We start from the raw sequence: 17,643 nt of genomic DNA, 5'->3' as shown, positions 1-17,643 counted from the left end.
ACTTTGATATCAATGGAATAAACAAACATGCAAAAATGAACGAAAATCTATGTTCAACAGTACGGAACGGAACCTCTTTGTATTTATACAAAGAGCCGATGCGCGAGCACCTCGCTGTTCGGCGGCCCCGAGGCGCACTCTCTTCCATTCTTAACATTTATTGCTTTATTTCATTTGGCTAGAGTGAAAAGTGCCTTCAACCAGTTTATTGGTGTACAACATTGTAGAACAGGCGCACCCTGAGGTGTTCGCCGCTTAGGTCATCATTGTAAACACAATAGTACCTATTGACAATATTTAGAATGGCAATCTATACATTAAATTCGACATATTACGTGTGCTTATAATTATGGTTGTCTATGACTTATAATGAACTTAATTGATTTATAATGAGCTTACATGTGTGTTAGATTTCTCCAACAGTTATAGTAATTTATACTCACTCAGAGTTCAAAGGTGCTTCTTGCTGCACAACGTGCAAATTGAAATAATTTGAAGCGGTTTATGCTGAGCTAATAACCTAAAGCATCTATTAACATGCTCATTGCATATTACTAAAACATGTCATAGACATTCCTTTAAATAAAATTTAATTATAATTGTGTAATATATGATTACTTAAGTGCACGACGGAAACGAAAAGCTTTTCGGCACAATTTTAAACAGTGGTGAAATTAAATTTGAGTTTACATATATTATATCCTACTTGAGACTAGTAAATATTCAAGACGGAAAACCTCCATACAACACCGCGTTCCTCGCGTGCTTTTTTACCATTTTTAGGGTTCTGTAACCAAAGGGTAAAATCGGGACCCTATTACTAAGACTCCTCTGTCCGTCCGTCTGTCTATGTCACCAGGCTGTAGTAGTAGTAGTAGTAAACTCTTTATTGTACAAATATACATATTAAAAATTACATGGTATTACATTGTATCTCATGAACCGTAATAGCTAGACAGTTTTTTCACAGATGATGTATTTCTGTTGCCGCTATAACAACAAATACTAAAAACAAAATAAAATAAATATTTTAAGTGGGGCTCCCATAAAACAAACTGATTTTTTTGCCGTTCTTTGCGTAATGGTTCCCCTTCGTGCGCGAGTCGGACTCGCACTTGGCCGGTTTTTTTTCTATTTTAGCTTATAATACACGTACCTAAGATTCGACTTTTATGGCCGTTGTCATATGCACAAAAGTACATTTATAAGACGAAAGTGGTCGACGGCCCCAAACTGCCTTTCCATACAAACGTATTCCCCATTTTTCCTCTCTGGAAATTAGCATTATTGATGTTTTGAGCATTTAAAAATTTGTATAGAACTTGCTTTTCGTTCCCAACTCTTATAATAATCAAACAATCAAACGAAGGGGCATAGCTATGGTTAATATAAATCAAATTGCATAAGAATATTATAAATAATGTTAATATCCAGGGAGGAAAATGGGGACTACTACGTTTTTATGGAGAAGAGGTTGTCCGCAATTCCTCTTAAAGCATAATAAAATTTTAGGCATATTTTTATTTATCCAGTTTAAACATTTTTAGACCTGCCTGCTGAGAGGTGTCTGCCTGTGTCCACGAACGTAACGTCACGTTCGAAACGTCAGGTCATTAATAAACGTAAGTTTGTACGCGATTAAGTTCCGTGTTAGTTTTAAAATTATGAGTGAAAATCGTGTTAGTTTAAATCAGAAACCAAGTAGTCGGTCCAAAATCAACAACAAAGTCCGAATGATGGGCTACTAAGTACACCCTAAGACGAAGATCGTTTTGTAGAAAAAAAAAAAAATTCTGGATGACATGAGTTTAGATGTAAAGCTTTGATTGAAAATAATAGGTAAGATACTAAATTACAATTATAGTACACAGTTGTATTTCTTTCGCAGGTTGTTACGTTTTTATAAGAATTTCCGCGAGGTCGTAAAAAGACGATTATCACGATATTTTTTTAAACACTTCCAATACTATTTAAGTAAAGGTTACAGTTAATTTATAAACAATGTCAAGTAATGCAGAAGAATTATAAAAAAAGATTCAATATAATTGATCTAAAGTTATAGCTTTCCTAATTTCAATTTTCCTATTGAATGCTATTATATTGCACACAGCTGTATTTAAAATGTAAAAATGATATTTAATGTCATATAAAACATTAAAGATTCCCGCGGCATTATATGGGGGATGGCGGTCTTCTTTATTTACTAGACTGATCCTACTCAGATATTTGGAATTTTCGAGAAAATCACATGAACTAGTGCGCAGGCAGCGGTAATGCGCAAAGCGCGAATCCAATATTGGTGCGCGTACGGCGGCGCGGCGCGGCGACGGAGCGGGAACGCGGACCGGTCGAGTGGGCGCCGCCGAACAGGTGCGGTGCCGCTGCCGCCGCAGCCTTACATGGATCTGACAGGATACAACCAGTATTAGGCGAAATTTACGGGCCTCCGCCAGACTATACAAACGATAAAATAAGTTTTAATGGCACAAATCGATGCTATCATACAGATGAATCGACCAGTATTAAGCCTAGATAAATTGAATACAAGCGCAAGTTCTTTACATAGGTAGTTGTATATTTGTATCGAGTGCCTTTGCTTACGACGGTTGCGACACAAATGCCTATTACCTGTATTTATTTCCGTTCTTGTCAGATAATTTCCTGTTTAGCAATTTAGTTCTGTAATCCGTTAATTTTCTCGTTTTTTATAACCTGTAAGTAGATACAATCACAAATTCTTATCGGCCAACAATTCGGTACTCATTGATCTAATTATCACGCCTAATTTGAAAATGAATATGATATTAGTGTTAGTAGGTACGGTTGTGTGGGGCTATATTGTTTCAAATATGAAAATGGAAATATTTCATAACACAGTAATTTAAGGAACACTTAAATTTGGGATATAATTATTGAAATAAGCACGAAAAAAGTTTATCAGCCATACAACTCAAAATTTAACATTACCTACCTATACCTATATTTCTCGAAATTCCAATTCAAATTCAGAAAAAAATGTGAAGTTCATATTATCGATCGAGACCAAGTACAGGCTTATAATACGTACTTACAAAAGAGTTTTTGAGTACTGAGTGTTTACTTACTTGGGTATGTAACTTTCGGCAACGGTAACGTTTTATTGAATTATCAAAATACGAGCTTTGTATGAGATTGCCGAACGGTGTATAATACAATTAAATACAAAACGCAAACGTCATTGTAACATATTAGAGAACATCTTTAATGGCCAGTCGTAGACATAGCAACTGTACAACTATAAATGATGTTAGTGCAATTACGATATAATATGTACGTGGTTACCTCAATTAAAAAGTACAGTATGAACTCGCGTAGAATAAAATAAAAGGTTAATTTTTTCTCACAAATACTTATTGTACAATGTAAGTAGAAAAGTACTATGAAATAAATTGCGAATGCATCATTAAGGTATAAAATAAATTACTAAAAAACTAAAAAATGCAATAGCGTCCTCGGGAGTCAACAAAAACGAAGAAAAATTAATGTAATTGCATATACCACCACAAAAGACGATGTGGGCAGACGGAGAAACAAATTGTGATGTCGTACCTCTAGGCGACCACAGGCAACTAATCGCACAACCAGACATCATTAGGCGGATAAGGCGGTGTGGTGATATGCTTTGTAATGGAGCAGGGAGCCTAATAAGGTTACACAAGGCTATAAGAAAACTTAGCCAGTAAGGAATCGCTTAAAGAAAGTCGAAGATGCGGTAGAAACGATTGCACCGAAAACCTACTTCCGATTGCCGCTTCGAGCCCATGCCGCCGCTACAAACAATGCTACAAAATTATAGGATTTACTCTCCAGTCCCTCATTGAGTTAGCATGATTAATCACGGAGAAAACTGGTTGGGATTATACGTTAGTAATATGAGATCGCACGTTTTACACAGTACCGATCATTAGTAGAGTCATTCCGACCACGATCAACAAATTTTTTCTTTCAAAATTCACCTAGAACCATCCAGAATGTGTTAAAATTACGCGTATTATACTTCTGATTCGCGCGAGTTTGATTTACAGCGATTTAAATTGCATGTTCATGACTTTTGTGTTCAGCTTTTACTGTGCCACATGGTAATACAAGGTGTAACAAAAATAGTTAGGATCCGTTTAAGGGCATATTCGGTATACCTATAGTATTCGAATTAGGAAAAAGTAGAAGAATTTGTAGTAGAATTTTTTTGACGCGAAAAACTTTTGGCCTTTGTATGGAGGGTTAGCCCGTGGCCGACTAGGGCGAGGTGTCCCACAGAAAAAAAAAATTTTTGCTTCTACTTTTTCCTAATCAGAACTCGATACCGAATATGCCCTTAAACGGATCCCCACTATTTTTGTTACACCTGTATATTTAGTCATATCTTGCGATTTGAATATTGCTTATTTGCTTTATCTTGAAAATAATATATATATATAACGTACTAGGATATTTAGGCGGTATCATAATGTAACTTATCATTAACGTAAATGATAATTGAAAGATATTCGCGAATATATCAAATACGGAACTGTAATAAGAGAGTAAGCCATTACAATAGGAACCGGAATAAAATACCCTAGGCTATACCATGGAAAGTGGTTCAATTTTTCAATTCGTTCCAGAGGCGTAGAGTTAGGCAAGGCAAGGCATCGCCCAAGGGTTTGCCATTGGAATAGTCGTCTCGTGGATAAAGTGCTTGCCCCCGAAGCAATATGTAAAACATTTATAAAAAATAAGACTAGATAGTGCTCATTGTCCATTTGTACGCGCTACTTAGCCTATGTATATGAATAAAAAACTTCGTAATAGAAAATACTCTTGCACATAGCTCGGAGGTAAACACTTTATATGACTAGTTGATTGACGATTATGGTTACTAGCTTTCGAGGTGGTAATGCGTAAACAGCATTTGCGAGCTCTCAGATTCTGACAGGCGAACAGATTAGTGAACCGTGTTCATTGTTTTGCCTTAATTGAATCGTTAAGAATTAAATGTAAGAGAGCCGGTCACGTAAGCGGTAGCAAGCTGTGATGCACCGATCGAGGCCAGAGAAACCGCGATTCCCTCATTAATGTAAATCGCACAGGGGAAGGCGCAAGCTCAGGCGCGCTCCAACCCACTAACCTCGCGCACTGGCGGCCGGGGACATCCGAGAAAACCATGCATCAACTTAGTTACTCGCCGTATAAATACCTAGCATTACTAACTAATTCTCTCTCCCTAAAACCACCTAACCTCGTATTTGTGTAAACAAGGTTGTTATTTTTGTACTTCCTGAACTACAATTATTTACCAAAATTTTTATTACAAGAACTATATCATTACACAAATACAAATAGTTCTAATAGCTAAGTAGCTGTAATAAAATAGTTATGTTGTAAACTTTTTTGCTTTCCTTTGCATAAGATTTATTTCTTAGAAGCTCTAAGCATAGAATTACTCGACAGCCTACGATGTTGGCGTGTAATGAAGAAGGCAATTACCCATGTTAGAGCGTCAGCCATGCGAACAAGCAGAATTCCTAGTCAGTCAAATTATCATTGTACCTACTAGATAAGTCGGCATAGCTAGCAGTTTTTATATTGTATTGCCTCGAGAGAATACAATGAAGTTATCCTCTCTGACAGTTCGCACATAACCATTATGCAACGCCGATTATCTTGCATTAATTTAACTGCCAGAACTCATTATCTGCAGTGCTTGTTCCTTTGCGGCTTAAGAGGTGAAAGTTTGTTATTAATAGGTAACTGACTGCAAATGGTATGTAAGATTATAGATGGTTTAAATTCCATATCGGTGCTAAATTTATAGTTAATTAGCGGCTCCAGACAGTTGATTAAGATAAAAGAGATGCTTAATTGAATCAAACTATTAATATCGCTAATGAATATCAGTTATTGAAGTGGTTATTGAGCACGACCCGCACTACCAATTTAGGCCGTACAGACATTTGCGTCAGCTTCAAAAGTACTATCCGAGACGTCATTATTTTTCAAATATAGGCATTGGACAACGAAACGAGCGACATTGACGTCTAACCGGTAACGCCTCCCTTGTAAGGTCATTGCATTTCATGTCAGCACATAAGGTAACCTCTGCGCCCCATTAGAGAGCGACACAACAAATTACAATTTCATTCAATGTAAATAACCTGAGACTTTATTCGCCTAATGGTTGAACTTAGACACGCCTAATACTTTACAGGCAAGTAGATTAAGCTGTTCAAATCTGCTATTGTGTGCTAGATTGAATCAATGTATCTTTTACGATAGATTTAAGATGAAGTCCAACAGCTCCTTTGCTTAGATCTAATGAGAAAGGGGAATACGCTATAAACATTTCATTAAAAAGGACCTAATGAGTTTCAGATTAAATACGTACCCACTCGTAATTTAGCTGCGAGAGATGGTAACGGCCTCCTAATTTAGTCGGTAATGCCACTGCCTACGAAACAGGTCTCGGGTTCGAATCCTGGTATAAGGGCATTTATTTGTTTTTTGTCACGAATATTTGTTCCTCAGTTATGGGTGTTATTTATGTTTCTACTAATTATGTATTTATCTATACTATATAATAAGTAGGTACGTATATATAACGTCACCTAGTACCCCTAGTACAAACCCACACTCATATTTCAATGATTTTTAGTTTTTTTTTTTCACATTTATAAATAAGAAGTAAAACAAACTGACAATTGGCCAATCGCCGATCAGTTTCTACCTAATAAAAATAAAAAACAATATAAATTTATAAGAATTTACCATGTGTAATTTTAAGTGAAATTGTGTATTGTGAGATAAATAAATCATATCATTTCATTAGGTACATTATGTAGCAGTCACATAAAATACTAAAACAACATACAGGTTATTGAAAACTTGTACAAAAAACATAACGCAGTATTAGAAAACACCTACCAAACAGGAACATCACATGCAGTAAAACGAAGACATGGAAGAGGCGACAATATCCGTAGTGTGCCGACAAGTATCATGCAGTATGGTGAAACGTAAATAGCAGGTTGAAGGCATCCGGCTCATTGAATGGGCTGACCCCATCTGATCGGTGCTCGGGGCGCGCTGAACGTGCCGGCACATTCAGTGCCAATGCTACCCAACATGGAAATCTCAGACGTACTGGTATCTATTGCTAATACTAGTAAAGAATCGATGCTCATCGCGTATCTTTTGATATAGGGAACCGCTATACCTAAACTAATTTAGCTAATAGCTTTATATAGTACATCAACGGTACTTCATTATATTTACTTTGTTAATAACATGCAATCTATACCGGTTAACGATTGAAAGTTTGGTAGGTATTTAGGTTGACTTTGATCCATTATCTCAGAAATGACTGTGAGAATGGCTAAGACAGGACAGGACTATATTTATGCGCATATAAAACGTCAAATAGGCACATTACACTTAGTTGCTTCGATAGTCTATTGATGGTACCTATATTATCGCATAGTATGGGGTACCTTGAGCCCACTCATCATGGACCTCGTCGCTAGCGCCTGACCTTTCTATGCGGGTCAACATATTACTACGATGGTCTCACAACGTAACTAAACAAGCCCGGTAAACTTTGAATTGGGATCAATATGCCTCTAATTAACAAAACTACGCTTTAAGTGCATGAGACAATGGATAATAGACGTAGTGACGAAAAGCAAGCATTGAAAAGCTGCCTTATTGCAGTTTTGCGTGCAACCTGTGCTAGCTCAAAGCAAGCTAAGTATACCGCTTAGAAAATAACGATCGCAAACATTTGTTTTAGCAAACAGTGTAGGCAAAGATAATACAGTGTATAGAGGGTTATTGTCATAGTAAATTTTGTAGTCACAGTAAATTTACTGCCATCTATCGACAGATGATTAAAATTAAAAATTAAAATGTATAAACATATCAAAAAATGTATATACATATATGGATAAATACTTTTATTTTATGAAACTCACCCGTTGACCACGAACGCTGTAAAGAGTTCGAAACGTCGGGATGTATTATAAATTCAATATACGCGATATAATCCGTTTTCATAGTTTTATTTCATGAGTAACTATCGCGGTAACCGAAGACAATATTACTTTTATTTTATTTATTATTTATTATTATTTTTAGAACGCCACATGACTTTGACCCATGTTCTTTCACTGATATGAGTTAAAATTGTTAAATATCAAACGGTGACGCCATCTAAACGAGTATAGGCCAAAGGCACAGAATAAGTAATAGTGCCAAAGGTATCGCGCCATCTATTCGGGGATAATTTCTTATCGTATACGGAGTTACATATATCTTTGGTGTATACTAAATATACTATATTTAGGTTTAGATTTTGTTTAATCTCTGTTTTGTGATAACTAAATATACCTACTTTGATATTAGGAAATATAAATCGTTACACGCAAATTATATATATATACATAGATCAAATACTCAAAAATATATTAATTACATTATAATTTATATCTAGGTACGTACTATTAAAACGGGGTATTTACCATGTTTTTCGGGTTCCGTACCCAAAGGGACCCTATTACTTAGACTCCGCTGTCCGTCTGTCTATCTCATGAACCGTGATAGCTAGACAGTTGAAATTTTCACAGATGATGTATTTCTGTTGCCGCTATAACAACAAATACTAAAAAGTACGGAACCCTCGGTGCGCGAGTTCTCGATATTTCGGCATAGTTGGACATACGACATACCATATTTTTTGAGTCTCGAACTGAGGAAACGGCATGTGCATTGTGCAACTGTGTCAAAATATCGGAAAGTAACAAAACCAAATATATAGGTACACGGAAAATATCTTGTTTTTAATGGTAGTAGTAGTTATATACCATTATTGCAACTTACACATCATGTGGAATATTTAATGTAAATGATACCGAACATGACGTTTTGTTTAAGAAAATAGACTGAACTGTCTGTATTCTGCCTACCATCAACTATAACAAATGGCTGTTGTCTACTACGTTGACTTTTCACTTTGACAAAATTGTTGCGATATAATGTTCATGTTATTCAAGACAACTGTTACTCAAGCAACACGAAACAATTTACATCAAAATATAATTCCTCACGACGACGCTGGAACTCACAAATGATTCACCCAGGACTGCCATAACATTTCATAAATAAAGAGAATATAAAATGCCTACGTTTAAACAACACTAATGATATAAATGTACTCATAAAAAAACATACATGCAAATGTGTAATTTCATTTTCATATGTTTCATTTCATTTCATGGACGTGTTGGTCAAACAACTATCAAGCCCTGAGCGACATCTTGCAATGCATGAAATGAATGAAGACTCCCTAGGCAAATTATTCAACTGTACCAAAGCGCTTTAGCCGCCTTTAGACGCCAATAATAAAAAAACCGGCCAAGTGCGAGTCGGACTCGCGCACCGAGAGTTCCGTACTTTTTATTTTGTTATTTTTATATTCGAGTTGATTGAATGAAAGGTAAATTGCGGTGTACGATTTATGACGTATTAAAAAAAAAACTACTTACTAGATCTCGTTCAAACCAATTTTCGGTGGAAGTTTGCATGGCAATGTACATGATATATTTTTTTAGTTTTATCATTTTCTTATTTTAGAAGTTACAGGGGGGGGGGGGACACCACTGGAAGTGTCTCTCGCGCAAACTATTCAGTTTAAAGAAAATGATATTAGAAACCTTAATCATTTTTAAAGACCTATGGTTTAATGAAAAAAAAATTTTTTGAGTTTTAGTTCTAAGTATGGGGAACCTCCAAAATTTATTGTTTTATTTTTATTTTTGTGTGAAAATCTCAATGCGGTTCACACAATACATCTACTTACCAAGTTTCAACAGTATAGTTCTTATAGTTTCGGAAAAAAGTGGCTGTGACATACGGACGGACAGACAGACAGACATGACGTATCCATAAGGGTTCCGTTTTTTGCGATTTGGCTACGGAACCCTAATAATTGCTCCATCAGGTATTTTTGCTACAATAATGTGAACATTTCCGAGCATATTGGGGAAAAAAACGGCCAAGTGCGAGTCGGACTCGCGCTCGAAGGGTTCCGTACCATTACGCAAAAAAAACGGCAAAAAATCACGTTTGTTGTTTGGGAGCACTTCTTAAATATTTATTTTATTCTGTTTTTAGTATTTGTTGTTATAGCGGCAACAGAAACAGATCATCTGCGAAAATTTCAACTGTCACCGTTCATGAGATACAGCCTGGTGACAGACAGACAGACAGCGGAGTCTTAGTAATAGGGTGCCGTTTTTACCCTTTGGTTACGGAACCCTAAAAAGTATATCAGTAACAAAGCTGGCGATTTCGGCGTTACAAACTCAAGGTAGCAATATTATGACTAATATAACAGAACAGACAAGTGTTAGTCCACAGTAGGCATAAGACAATTGTATTTACATTTCGTGTGAAAATATATGTTATTTTTAAAAGAGAGAGATTTTCATGTTGTGCTATGGGTATGGGTAGTGTGGTTGTAACCTTAGCCATATAAAAGGAAAGATGCCTATAGAACGAAAGATACGAATTTGATTAAATCCCGATTATGAAAACCACGAAGTGAATTGGAAACATAACAGTAATTTTAACACTTAAGTACCTCGTTCTGTATTTTAAATTCCAACTGGCTATCTACCTACATATATTAATTAATACGGTAGACGTAGACGGTACGGTGACGGTAGACAATAACATGCGGTATATTAACAGGTAGTATTTACATACGATTCCGTTTGTCAGATAAATAGGAGTCATAAAAAACAAAAAGTAAAACAAGGCTAATAATACGGTTACCATGCTACAAGCTTTTTTTTTTTAGATTCAACAAGGAGGACAGACGGATGGTGTAGGCTTTGATTGATTTATTAGAGAAGAATTGCCAGCACTGACGATACTGAAATATAATCTGCTATAAAAATTAAATACTGACTCATAACTCATAAGCCTTACATTACTCGACCGCGACGATATAACGGTGTGCGAGCGATTTGATTTTATTTAGTCAGCACTGCCAGCAGGTACTGCACTCGTAATAGCTGAAATTCCCATGACCCCAAGGCCACACTTAACATAGAGACTAATTAAACATATAAAATGGTGTAATGTAATGACATATAAAAAGTGCGGTCAGTAAATTATGTTGGCCTGTTTCTGTTTATTAGGGCATTAGAGTGAAAAAAAAAATAGGAATTTCAGATCGGTGCAATTCATTATCATCATTCGCTTGCCCTTATCCCATGTATCCCATTCAGTGGGGGTCGGCGCAGCATGTCTTTTTTTTCCATATCTCTCTATCGCCCGTCATCTCATCATTCACTTGCTTTCGTTTCATATCATCTACCACCCAGTCCTGAGTCCATCCATCTTTTCCTCGGTTTTCTTTTCCCGTTACTTCCCTCCACATTCATTCGTAATACCTTTCTCGTCACATGACTTTCATCCCTCCGCATCACATGCCCGTACCACGCTAGGCATTTCGCTCTTATTCGGTGCAATTCATGAACATAATTAATTGCTGACCCTAAAAATGTTTCCACACAACTGCTCAATTTTTTCCAAATTATACAATATTAAATGTAATACGGTCTAAGGGTCTACTAGCATGTCATTGTATTCGCAGCTTCTCAAAGCGAGTCTTTATTCTTCAATTTAGGCATTTTGCAATGGACTTAAGAATGTCAAAAACTTAGACCGGTTCTAACCTCATTAAGGCTTGTGTTGTGGGTACTAGAATACGATATAAGATAGAAAAATACATATATAGAAAACATCCATAACTCAGGAACAAATATCTGTGTTGTTCAGAAATAAATGCCATTATCATGATTTTAACCCGGGACGTCCTGCTTGCCGTTGAACAAATTGTAGCACGCGATTGAAAAATAGTAGATTGTTAACCAAGGGATGAAAAACACTCACCCCTGTCGAGGTATTTTGGCGCTCGAACGCAGTGAGAGCGCTAATAATCCGAGGCCGAAATGATGCCTTTCACCCGAGTTAAACATCCTACTTTTCGTTTCGAATACGAGGAGAGTAAAATGCATGTGTTTTTTAAAAACATGACTAAGTATACATTTTTATAGTATTTCTTGAGGGTACTTTCAATTAACAATTTAGGCAAAAGTATCGTTATTTATGGAATGGAGAGAATTAATCAGAATCGAAATTGTATAACAAATCCATTTGAACTCAAATTTCAATTGCTTCGTAAACAAATTAAAAAAATCGTACTTCGAACGTAAAACGCTCTAGTGCAGACACGTATCATTTTCTGCACACCTTTTAGAACAACAATGACCCTCTTTCAGAGCATGAGAAATGAAAATAATAGTAAATTTTGCATGATACAATTTGTGTGGGTAGATTTTATAAAATTATTTGTTGAATGTCATTCCCAATTTTTAATCCGTATTTATCCCGACATCCCTATTGATTCCAGCTGACGGTACCCATTTTCAGAGTTATCCAAGTAATTAATGTAAAGATGTACATCTTATTCTAACACCAAATTGACATTTGAGTCTATAATCGAATATTGAAATCTGTAACAAAATTTCCCATAGGTCTGGTACCTATGGGAAATTTCAATTAAGTATAAAAAATGTAATCACATTTTTTGTCTTGTTACAGATAACCAATGTTGCCACGGCCTCTCACCGACAACACAATGCGCCTCTTACTAAGTTTTATGTTAGTGGTGTGTGCCGTTGATGCAGCAAAGAAGTTTGAGGGAACGTTACGATCAGCTGCCGAGGCGCCTCCTCAAGACAATATAGCCGTGGAATCGGGATCACCCGAGCAGACTGTCGTGGCTGCTCCTCAAGATTACAAAAATCCAGGGGCTCCACCTCCTCCTGAAACTTCGTCAGAAGCACCGGCGGCAGCTGTTGCCCCGGCGGAAGTGCCCGAAACTGCATCTGGAGGTGTCCCTCCGTCGGCACCTAGTGGTGCCTCGGCTCCCTCGGCGCCGGCAAACTCACTTGAGGAATGTGACCCCGAAATGATTGGATTTGAACTTGTCACTGGGTATGCAAAATATGAATATTAGTTTCTTAAGGGAAAGTTTCGTATATTAAGTATATTTATATAACAGGAGGCAATATTTACCCTGATGAGGAGTACTGACCGATAATTGCTGCCGTAATTAAGTCTATAAAGCCTTTGAAGCGGGTCTGCTAGAATAGCTATCGAGATCCAACATCTGCAATCTTTCTCCATTTTATCATCACATGTGCAGTTTTGTGTTCGTGATATAGATATAAACGAATGTTTAATGAATTAAACGGTTTAGAAAAAATGATTTGATAAAGTATACCTAAGCTGTAACATAATCCGCGCATAGTTGATGTGTTTTATCTACACAGGTATGTTTTCTCGGCGCCATCTCACATACTGGACGACATACCGGGCACTCTGATGCTGACCGACTGCCTAGAGCAGTGCCAGGCCAACGACAGCTGTCGCGCTGTCAACTACGAGACCGGCCTCTGTGTGCTCTTTAGTTCCGATTCGGACCAACTGCCAGGTAAGTCTATACATATATCATTTTATTCCAAACACGTCATTAGTCGCAAATATATTTTATTGCAGAACTAGTATCCCCCTGCACGCGATTAAATTAAATCTTGTCATAAACATCCGATCTTAGAAATTTAATGAAAATATAGGTAATAACATTAATCACTTTATTAGCTATAATTGCTAATTATGAGACACAACTTTGATAGAACATGTATGTGTAAGTGTTTTTACCGCTACAGGCGATAATTCGCGTTGTTTACCGGTAATTGTTCTGGGAAAAGGAACAAAATTCATAAACCTACACAAGAATACAATGGCATCGTTTGGTATATGGTTAATGGGACACAGCAGGTGTGAACCTACATACATGGTACAATGATGTCTCGAACACTCTCGTTTATCCGCTTGGTGTTGTGAGCTCTCGAATGAGCGCGTTCAGATTTTTTTGTATCATAAGATCATTTGAATGCCAATAACGGCATGACTGTGCACGCTTACTTCGCCTTATTAGAAAAAATGTAAATACTCTCACCCGCGAAAAGTAAAACTTGACCTAGTGAAGGCTAAAATAATAGTCATTTTAAGCTTTAGTCAGTGGGCCACCTCTTGACCTTTACCGACAAAATGTACTCTTTGTAATGTTATAATTATGCAAGAGCATCAACCTAACAAACAAATCTAGCAATTATTTTTATCTTTATATGTATATTCCGGCCGTTTATGTATAACAGCGGAGGTAATATACGTATGTAACAACTTAGGTCATAAATCTGCAAATGTAATGCTAAGAGCTTTAAGGTAACAAAAAAAAAAGAAAAAACATGATAATTTGCTATTCTCGAAAATGCTTCTCTAACCACAGTCTCACCTCAAACAAATCTCGGGAAGTCACTTTGACCGGAATGAAATGGGTAAATCGTGATAACTACTGTGTGAACGACCTTACTAATTGATTATCTACTTAACATCATGGGTAACTTTTTGTGTTTTACCCTGCGAAGTGGAAATACTATTAACATCACAAGATTAAATAAACCGGTTTCTAGGATCTTACAAGAAAGGTTATCAATGTATTGTAGAATGTTCATTATGCCGTGCGTGATACATTCATGAATGTATAATGTACCTCAACTAAGAGGCGCAGTAAGCTCTAGTATTAACAGTCATATTGAATTAAACCGTATAAAGGGATCCGAACGCCAGTGTTCGATTCGGGGAACTAAGCTAAGGGATCCAATTACGGATCGCTCGGTTCCCTGTGTAAATTTCCTGAAATTAGCTAAGGTTGAACGCGCTTCTTGATGCAAGAGCGTCTCGTCTTAGAGCGTAAAATATTTAATGATGATATACGTACCAGAATTGCACCGAAACCTGTGGTTCGTTCACTCATTCTAAATGAAGTTATAAGACGCTGTAGCACCGAAACCACTTATCAGACTTATCAGACTATTTTAGTCGTGATTTAAAAAGGACACTGGCCTTTGCAGTAAGTTCCTTGTGGCTTCCAAATGCCCATTCTACTTGACACAGTGCAGCACGCCAGCTCGTGCCAATAAAAGCGTTTGTGTAGAAATGACAATATCCGCAAAGAATTAGAAAGAGTAGAGTGTCACCAATTGTAAAGGCTTCTTTTACAATTGTATTCGTGACAATCGTTCGTTGTTTGTTGACGTAAAGTTACCCGTAATAGGAAATCGTGACTATTTATTGTCGAATTACTTTAGATAATATAATCGTGAAAAAGAATTGCATAAACTGTAGTTGTTTTTATTACAGGTGCTCTGACAAAATCCCAGTTCCCGGTGTTCACAATATACGCCCAGAAGTCCTGCCTCGGTGTGAGACCGTGCGAGAGAGCGTGGTGCTTCGACCGAGTGCGCGGCTATCATTTAAAAGGGCGCGGCAAAAGGACCCACACCGTCGGCTCACGGCAGATGTGCTTGGACCTTTGCCTCGGCGAGAACGAGTTTGTCTGCAGGTTTGTTTGTGTTCTTGTAAAAAATCTCATCTCTCAAATGCATTTAGCCAAATGAGGTCAATGAGGACTAGCACAATCGGAATAGGACAAACTGAGAAATCTTTTGGACAGTGATGAAATTTGGTATATACACCTTGTCCAATAAGTCCGAATACAGTACGAATATTGAATCAAATAAGTATACGAATAGTTACTACATTTAAATTTATTTTATTAATGGCACACTTATATAATATATTTACAACAAATGTTTCGGAATAACTCCACCTTCAACTTTTTTACCAGCGTCAAACGCCTCTCGACTGAATCACAAGCAGCACGCACCATTTCCATTGGCATTTCGTCCCAAATACGCTCGATACCCAACCTCGACCTCCGAACCTCGACAACCTTTTTGAAATTATCCAGGTTTATGATTTAATGATCAAGTAGTTTCGAAAGCATGTACGACCATACAAAATAATCTAAAACGTTCAAGTCTGGAGAACTGGGTGGTCATTCATGTTTTGGCAAAAAATCTGTCAAATTAGCCTATATATTAGTTTTAATAAGCTTTAATGTTGCCTTACACCATATTTCCATAGAATACGTAAATTCAGAGTAAAATGCAAATTTTTCCATGAAGGCACACATTTTCCAGGATGGCTGCGGTTCCTCGAGGTCCCCAAATGTCAAATGTTGTTGACATGAAAAAGGGACCTTTAATTAACATATATACCAAATTTCATCACTTTCCAAGAGATTTCGCAGTTTCTCCTATTCCGATTGTGCTAAACTTTTAGACTAACCAAGATAATATCATGGTATGAACGAAGTATCAAAGTACCGGGGGTTTATTAACAGGGTGTCTAATTCTAGCATGTGTTAAATAAACATGGAAAAGGTAAATTATTTTTTGACACATAATCGTAAATTCTAAATGCAGTCTCAAGAACCCTGCGGGGGTTGGTAAAAAATTATTGTGCTAAAGAGTGGGTTCGAGTTTTCAGATTAAAACAATGTTTTGATATATGTTTACAAACTGGACCTGTTTATAAATATCTTGATTTAAATAATTGATTTAAATGCCGTCTAAAATTTGCAGATTTAATATCAAATTCCTTTATAAATTATAAATATTTCAAAATTTAGTTAATCGGATACAAGTTATATTGATATGAATCAAGCAATGCATCTGTAATATTAATATAACATTAAACAATTTTGCTTCAATAATTAAAGGAAAGGATAATCCGGACATAGACATTGTAAATTATTTGCAAAGAAATGAACAAAGTGGAGCGTGCGGTGGGCGGAGCAAGCCGTGACCTGCGAACTTTCTCAGACCGACCACGAATGTAACTAGCCTACACTTCTACTGCTCTATCTACTCGTAAACCTAAATACGTAAACACATGCCGATACACTGTTTCATTAAATGAAATTATTTATTTACAAATGTACTAGTAGGTACATCTTTATGTATACTTAATACACGTTTTTTTAGAGTTCAGTACCAAAAGAGTAAAAACGGGACCCTATTACTAAGACTCCACTGTCCGTCTGTCTGTCTGTCCTTCTGTCTGTCACCAGGCTGTATTTCATAAACCGTGATAATAATAATAATAAAAACTCGGGGTCGGAGGTAAATTTAAAACTTATTTTACGCGATTAAGTCCCGTCGTTGTAAATAATAATGAGTAAAAATCGTGAAAGTTTAAATCAGTATAATAATAATAGACAGTTGAAATTTTCACATATAATGTATAATTTCTGTTGCCGTTATAACAAAAAATACTAAAAACTAAATAAAATAAATATTTAAGTGGCGCTCCCATCCCGTGATTTTATGCCGTTTTTGCGTAATGGTACGGTTTCCTTCGTGCGCGAGTCCGACACGCACTTGGCCGGTTTTTGTTTAAGAACGAGAATGCTTCCAGGCCAATAATATTTACCTATTTATACTAATAAAACTTTATTTTATAAAATAATATACTTATTAATTGCACTAATTAAATGTTATGTACTTGAAGCACGTAAGGTGATGCACCCTAATCGTTACAAACAAAGACGGGATGTAACATTTTTGTAGCTACTTAAGTGTTTAGCCGTAT

The 17,643-nt window shown here is 36.5% G+C and overlaps 2 protein-coding genes and 1 long non-coding RNA gene across 5 annotated transcripts in view; 2 read left to right on the top strand and 1 right to left on the bottom strand.

Moving 5' to 3' along the window:
- The window catches only part of LOC134751423 (uncharacterized), a 292,528-nt gene that overhangs the window by 107,942 nt on the left and 166,943 nt on the right, over positions 1–17,643 (top strand). The gene's annotated exons all lie outside the window — the stretch shown is intronic.
- Positions 1–17,643, bottom strand: part of LOC134750903 (autophagy-related protein 16-1) — a 348,791-nt gene that overhangs the window by 280,301 nt on the left and 50,847 nt on the right. The gene's annotated exons all lie outside the window — the stretch shown is intronic.
- LOC134750756 (uncharacterized) overlaps positions 1–17,643 on the top strand; it is an 88,641-nt gene that overhangs the window by 60,383 nt on the left and 10,615 nt on the right. Inside the window, exons 4-6 of the mRNA XM_063686001.1 lie at positions 12,682–13,077; positions 13,416–13,576; positions 15,349–15,550. Of these exons, the coding sequence (XP_063542071.1) occupies positions 12,689–13,077; positions 13,416–13,576; positions 15,349–15,550 (752 nt within the window). The 5' untranslated portion in view covers positions 12,682–12,688. The remainder of the gene's footprint in view (positions 1–12,681; positions 13,078–13,415; positions 13,577–15,348; positions 15,551–17,643) is intronic.

This window comes from Cydia strobilella, chromosome 2 (genome assembly GCF_947568885.1).
Source record: "Cydia strobilella chromosome 2, ilCydStro3.1, whole genome shotgun sequence".
Lineage (NCBI taxonomy): Eukaryota > Metazoa > Arthropoda > Insecta > Lepidoptera > Tortricidae > Cydia > Cydia strobilella.
Note: the sequence above shows the minus strand (reverse complement) of the source record. Positions and strands in the feature narration are given on the sequence as shown.